The 7180-nt window shown below is 44.7% G+C and overlaps 1 protein-coding gene across 1 annotated transcript; it reads left to right on the top strand.

Moving 5' to 3' along the window:
* Positions 1-2350: 2350 nt before the first annotated feature.
* On the top strand, positions 2351-2788 carry LOC143572775 (uncharacterized). Its single transcript, XM_077057834.1, has one exon. It carries the CDS (start codon positions 2351-2353, stop codon positions 2786-2788), a length of 438 nt encoding a protein of 145 aa, XP_076913949.1.
* The last annotated feature ends 4392 nt before the right edge of the window (positions 2789-7180 follow it).

The following is a 7180-nucleotide window of genomic DNA, read 5'->3' as shown; positions in this document are numbered from 1 at the left end:
AACGGTGGCTGATTCTGATTCTGATGATGATGTGGCGGAAGCGAGACAAATTTTGGTAACTCAAGAACGAATTCATGGGAAAAGGAAGAGAACCGATGATGACAGCGAGTCAGATTATGAGGAAGAAGTACATCAGTTGGTTCGCAGATCAAGAAGGGAACGGACAGGTGCAGGTTCAGGAGCTGGTGAGAGCTCAAGGGTGGTTCGTTTCACTCCACCCGCACTGTCCGGTATGACTATTGTACCTTCATCGTTGCCAGTTACAAGGCCAAGCGCCACGGACGTTCCCGTGGTGGCTACCTCATCCTCATTCGGCCTCCCGCCCACTACATTCCAACTATCGACTCCGGAGATTGTATCTTTGCCACCTCCAACTCTCACTCCAACGGAGGTCGTCGCAAGATTTATTGAGTCGACGGTTGTAGCGACTGCAGGGTTGTCAGTTACGATACCACCTGCGGTTACGTTTACACCTACTTCTGAGGTCTCGGTTACATTGGAAATCCCTCCTCAGTACACTCAAGATATATCACATCTGAGGTTTGATTTCGATGCAACCTTATCCGACACTGAACGAATAGCAGCACTTGAACGGGTCGTGGCAGAACAATCAAGGGTAAATCTTATCCAGACCCATGCTATTCAGCGTCTCGTTGCAGAGAATCAGATACAGTCGCCCCTGCTGATAGAACATAGCAAAATCGTTGATGCTTTGAAGGAGTTCTTGGCATCTCAGGGGGAGACGAGCTGTAAAGGCGATGAGCTGAGGACTAAGAAGCGAAATGATCGAGACGATGATCCCAATGCATCGAAAGGTGCAGATGGAGAGTTGCCAAGAACTGAACAAGCTCTTGGGACTTCCACATCTCAAGGGGAGTCAACAAGTGCAGCGGGCGGTACAGGTGATGAGGTGGTGGTCGTGGATGTTGAGGAGATGGATGATGAGTTTATAGGTGATGATGATGTATTACCAGTTGAAGAGATAGAGAAGATTGGTGCTGAGATTGTTATTGATAGTGAGATTGAAAAGGGAGGGATTGTAGAGGAGAATATTGAGCATGAGATTCCGGATGTTGATAAGGCAGATATGAGTAAAGATATGGGAAGTGATGAGACGGAATGGGAAGAGCAGCCAAGATGGAAAGAAGGCTATGCTCAGTGGTTTGTAAAAACGAAGAAACCGGCGGTCCCTACTATGTTCAAGAAAAGTTACAACATTAGAGGTTATGCTGAATCGAGAAAGGGGATTATATGCTGGATATATGATGAGCAGTTGAGGCTCTTTGTGATTAAGAGGTATGATGGTGTTCAGTACTTCAAAAGGCTGTTGAGATCGTTGAATACATTGCCAGAGTGTGAAGTGAAGGACTTAGCCAGATTGGGGTTAATAAACAGGAGTGATGATAACATGGCTAGAGTCATTGGGAAGATTGTTTGGAAGGAAAGTATAAAAGAGAAGAAATTCGAGCTGTTGAAACCACAGAAAGGAAAACTTATTGAAGATAAAGATAGAGGGATGAGAGCAGATGGCAAGCCTTGGATGATTATGAAGTATAAGCCGATCCGGTGTTTAAAAGAAGTGCCGATGAAACAAATGCCCAAGGATGTGCTGAAATATCTGAAGTGGTGGTATGTAGATTGTGAAACAGCTGAAGCAGTAATGGAGGACGAAGATGAACAAGAGCTGCTGAGAGTATATGATCCAATGCATCTAGTGAACTTGTCTCAAGCTGATCTGCAGGTGCTGAATGAGAAGAAGATATTTTATATTCCTGCTTGGAAAGACGAAGCGAAGAAATATCAAAGAGTTGTTTCGGTATGTGTACGAGAAGGAGTTCATGCTTGAAGACGAAAGATCCAAGATTGTTCAAGATTACAAGACACGTGTTTGAAGATAAAGATATGAAGCTACTGCCAAGGGGGAGTCTGTTGGTGCATGATGTCAGTAGTTCAGTATATAGTGTCTGTAATCGAGTTAGTTGGATTTGTATTTTGTATTAAGCGAAGTTAGCTCACAAGTTCGCTGATATAGGCGAACTTGTAGAGTAAGCGAAGTTAGTGACAACTTCGCCTGAACATGCCAGGCGAAGTTGTCGTGTTTATAAGGTGCTAGGTTACGGCTTACTTAGAAAAGGAGAGAGTAATCAAGTATTGTACGAGTTTACGAGTTTGTGTAATCAGTGATTGATATCACGTGTTTCCAGTTGCAATACAACGAGTCTTTGGTTATTGTAATGTGTGTTTGATCGTGTTAACGTGTATCGTCTTCTACGCTCGTAACGTCTTACGTAGGGATTCCACACCTACGTAGAACGAGATATTCCGTGTAGATCCGGCTGGGAACCTACACATGGCTTCTTATTTGTCACAAGCAAGGGTCTTGATCCGCCAATTCACCTCCTTCAACGTAGTTCACATTAAGAGGAGCGAAAATAAATCGACGGACGCTCTTAGCAAACTAGCTTCAACGAATTTCGAACATTTCGCCAAAGATATTCGTGTTGAAGTCCTAGACCGTCCATCCGTTCCACAAAACCAAGTCCTGGTAATACAAACTGGTGTTGACTCCTGGATGACACCCATCAAAGCTTATTCATCTTCCGGATCACTCCCAGCAGAAAAATCTGAGGCTCGGAAGATCAAACACAAAGCTTTGAACTACCAAATGACTGATGACATCTTGTACCGAAGGTCGTTTCTTGGTCCATTGCTGCGTTGTGTAGACGCGGAAGACGCAAATTACCTTATTCGAGAAATTCACGAAGGCATTTGCGGGTTACATGCGTGACCAAGAATGACAGTGGCAAAAATCATGAACGCGGGGTACTATTGGCCCGACATGCATTTGGACGTTGTGCAGGAAATCAGAAAGTGTGATTCATTCCAGCGCCATGCCCCCAACACCGTGCACCCAAAAAATGAGCTAATTCCGGTAACATCTGCCTGGCCATTCCAGAAGTGGGTTATCGACATCATGGGACCTTTCCCAGAAGCCCCAGGACGAGTCAAATTCTTGATAGTGGCCATTGATTACTTCACCAAGTGGGTAGAATCCAAACCAGTTGCCTCAATAATGGCATCAAGTGTTAAGAAATTCCTTTGGGTATTCATCATCTGCCGGTTTGGCCTCCCACAACAGTTGGTAAGTGACAACGGGACCCAATTTGCTGACAGCGGAATACTGGAATGGTTAAAAGAACTTCAGATAACCCAAGTTTTCACATATGTAACTCACCCGCAAGCAAATGGTCAAGTCGAAAGAACCAATCGCACTATCAAGGAAGGGATTAGAGCAAGGTTAGGTACTAAACGAACCGGTTGGGTTGACGAACTACCCCATGTACTCTGGGCCTTCCGCACCAAGAAAAATTCTAGCAATTCAGAGACACCGTTTAGCCTAACCTACGGTACAGAAGCCATGATCCCGGCAGAGATCGGGATTCCATCCGTGAGGGTTTTGTTAATTAATGATAATGATCGCGAACTCCGGATGAATCTCGATTTACTCGAAGAAAGAAGAGAATTAGCATCGATCCGCGAACACAATTATAAGCGACAACTTCAGAAATATTACAACTCACGAGTCCAAGCATGTGAATTCGATACGGAAGACTTTGTCTTCCGCAACAACGAGGCTTCCAGCCAGGAGCCTCCGGGAAAATTAGCCCCGACTTGGGAGGGACCTTATAAAGTCAAGCAAGTATTATCCAAAGGTGCTTACAAGTTGGAAAAGTTGGACGGGACTGAGATCCCTCCAACTTGGAACGCAGCACAATTAAAGAAATGCTACATATAGCAGTTTTATTTACTTTACTTCGGCCTGCGTGCCCACATAGACTAGCAAGTTATATAATTACCTTTATTGTAAGATGGACCGTGCCTAGCTTATGAAGAAACTTATGATAGTTTTGTACTATTTTGTTAAGTTGTAATCTTTTATTAACAAAAACGAAGTTCCGGATAGACACTTATATTATAGTACATAAGACAAAGTGCACTGGAAGAAAACAAGACTTCTTATTAAGTAGTCAAATGAGATTACAAGAAAAAGAAATATTTACAACAAAGACTTATGCACTTATGGAGTAACATCTTCATCATCCGCGGTGTCATTGGTTTCTTCCTCTTCCTCCTCATCAAGATTCAATAAATCCTTTAATTGATCTATGGCATCGTCCTTATCCACAAGTTCCGATATATGATCGGAAAGGGAGAATTTCAGAGTGTCAAAATCCTTGGTTTTCTCGATGAGGATAGAAGCAGTGTCCACACCAGCTAAAACATATTCCCCCGCCGGTTTACCTTCGGAAGCAAAATTGTAGCCTTCCTCAAAACCCATTTGTCGGCCTGCTTGCTCGGAAGCACGGAGGAGTATTGCGACTCAGTTTCCAAGTTCATCACTGTTCCGAACGTCAGTGATAACCTGTTAAGTCAAAAAACCATGTGTGAACACATACACACATAAATGAATTATGGCAACAAAAGATTTAGTACCTTGGGAATTGCTGTCGACAGAAGCCATTTCTTATCCGTCTGGGCCCGGATAAGATCCATCTTGTGTTTAGCACACTCCACAGCTTGGTCCCGACTCTTAGCATTAAGATCAGCCAAACGCTTGTCTTTAGCTGCTGAGTCAGCTTGAAGGGTCTTTATCAGCTCAGCTTGGTCATCCAGCTGTTTTTGGAGAGCAGCCTTAGCTTCCTCAGCAGCAAGTTGTTGGGCTTTCGCAACTTCCATGGCTCGATGGCTATCCCGGGCATTTGTTAACGCTTTAAGAGCTTCTTTTTTAGCGTCTAACAAATTGCATTCCGTTTCCTCCAATTCACCGTTCATAGCCAACCAATCACGACGTATCTCTTGGTTGGTGGAAACAGTGTTTGCCATATGATACGAATTGGAGTCTAAAAGCTCTTGGCGAATGCGACGACCTTGTCGCTCCCTCTCGGCGGGAGGGAGACTATCTTGGAGATACTCGTGACAGACGTCCGCATCATTTAACACTGTGTTCCGGCGCAACGACCAGTGGGGGGTATGTGGAGCAGTATCTTCCTCTGCTTGGGACGAAGAAGCCTGCCCCCATAAGTGAATACACTGACCCCACCCTGATTCCGGAAGAAATGCTCACGACGAGGTGGAGACGTCTGAAACTGCTCAGTTCTGCCAACCTCTGTCTCCCGGATAGGAGAAGTGTCCGATAAATTGATCGGGTCTTGAACAGTGTTCAGCGGCGAGGTTGGTGGGGTCGGGAGCCGTGCAGCAGTAAAATCCTTGAAACCTGAAAAGTTCCCAGAGAAAAAACTTTTTAAATTATCAAAAAGGACAAGTACAAATTACAGTCATGACGGTCCGAAACATACCTTTGGAAACGTCTCGGGCAGACAGTTCTCGGAGGCGAGCACCCAAGTCAAGGACTTTGGTCTTTTCCTTCTTCTTCTTCTTCTTAGGTGCAGCATCGGAAGGCTGTGCTTTCCGCTTGCCAACAACCTTTGAAGTACCCGCATCCACAGCCTGAGGTTCGCCCTCGACGGATTGAGGACCACCTGCCTCACCAATTGACGTATCGGTGGTAGCCTTCAAATCTTGCTTACGGGTTAAACCTACAGTAGAAGGAGAAAGGTTAGTAGCACCAATCGATAACCCCCCTTCACAGAGTGATGATTCTTCGCTGGACAGAAGAAGAACTATCACTCCGCTTGAGGTAATGGCGGTCACAGGGCGTGGTTGAAAAATACCTGCGCACTTTTTGACAAATTCCTCATCTTGGGCGTACATCGCTTCGGAGACAATTGGTTCCGGAGTAAGGGTGGTGGAGAAAAGAAAATTCCTTTCCGTGCGATCCAAAAACGGCACGTCGTGTTGAGTAATGGGCGGCGCACCATTATGCCACCCACTTTGTCCACAAGAGTGGAAAGAATTGTACCCTCGCCTGCAATGGAAAAATGTTAAACAAAGTGAATTAAGCACCTGAAAGGATATAAACGAAAACTTACTTCCGTCAGGATTCTCATAATATGGTTCCAGAGTTGGGAATGGCCACAAAAGGCTCATCTTAGCGTGTACCATCGCCCCCTCATGAATAGGACGCATGGGTGTTGGCGTTTTGGTTAAAGTAAGGTACCAGGCATGCCCTTCATACTGGAAGCAAGGACTTCCGGCAGCTTGTCTTTAGGTTTCCGGTGTGTCATGGTGAATGGGATAACATCTTCCCGAATCCAGAAAAAATTTGATGTCCATCCGTGAATGCCACGGATCCATTCAAAGCCAATAGCCCCCTTCCCAGTGGTATCGAAACTATACCAACCTTCGCGATAAGTCATTTTGTAGAAAACGGCAAACATACCGACGGAAGGGTCATAGTCACGCGTCTGACAGCAGAATTCGAAGTGTCGAATTCTAAGCATACCAAATGGATGGAATTGAGATAAATGAATCCCATAAGCTGTCAGGATCGATTGCACGAACCTAGTTACGGGCAATCGGAAATTCCCGGTAGTGAAGTGGTCCACATAGACGGCCATCTTCTTCGCCGGAGGCGCCGTCGCAATAGCCCCTTTCGACGGACGTTCGGCCTCCCACTCTGAAGGGAAACCGTATACATTTTTAACATCATCAAAGTCCTTCTCCTTGATTTCGCATATAACTTCGTTAATAGCAGGAGGATTTTTCTTCTGGGCAGCCATTTTATGGAAAGATATGAAGCGGATTTAAGAAAGGAAAAGTTCTCTTATATAAGCAAGAGAGAAAATATGTAAGAGATAAGAATTGGTTAAAGACCTCAAGGCCTATTTATACTCATCGCAATTAATGCGACCGTCTGACTAACAGAGGAAAGAGAAAACTCCGGGCCACAGGATAACTGACACGTCAGGGGGGAGATTCGAAAAAGTGCTTACAGGCTGTCAAAACAGGCGTTTTACACGTCCTGTCAGCCACCGTCTAAACACCTCTCTCCGCCACGTCATCAGTATTATCTATCCAACTTGCACAAGTTCAAAATTCAAAGAAAGATATTCCACAAGAGATATTAGACATGAAATTCTTTTCATTAATATTCAAAATGACGGTTACAAAAATATGAAAAGAAATTACAAGTTTAGTTCCAGATTATTACACCTATCCTAAGGGTTAGGTGCAGAAGTATCTTCCGGAGCATTGTGAGAAGCTTCCTCAGACTTGTCAT

Source organism: Bidens hawaiensis, unplaced genomic scaffold (assembly GCF_021521415.1).
Source record: "Bidens hawaiensis isolate Kalapana, Puna unplaced genomic scaffold, B.hawaiensis_p1.1 tig00026008_1, whole genome shotgun sequence".
In the NCBI taxonomy this organism is placed as follows: domain Eukaryota; kingdom Viridiplantae; phylum Streptophyta; class Magnoliopsida; order Asterales; family Asteraceae; genus Bidens; species Bidens hawaiensis.
The sequence above is the reverse complement of the archived record's forward strand: the minus strand, read 5'-3'. Positions and strand labels throughout refer to the sequence as shown.

Coding starts and splice junctions, on each gene's coding strand:
- LOC143572775 (XM_077057834.1), top strand. CDS start 2,351: ATGGCTTCTTATTTGTCACAAGCAAGGGTCTTGATCCGCCAATTCACC.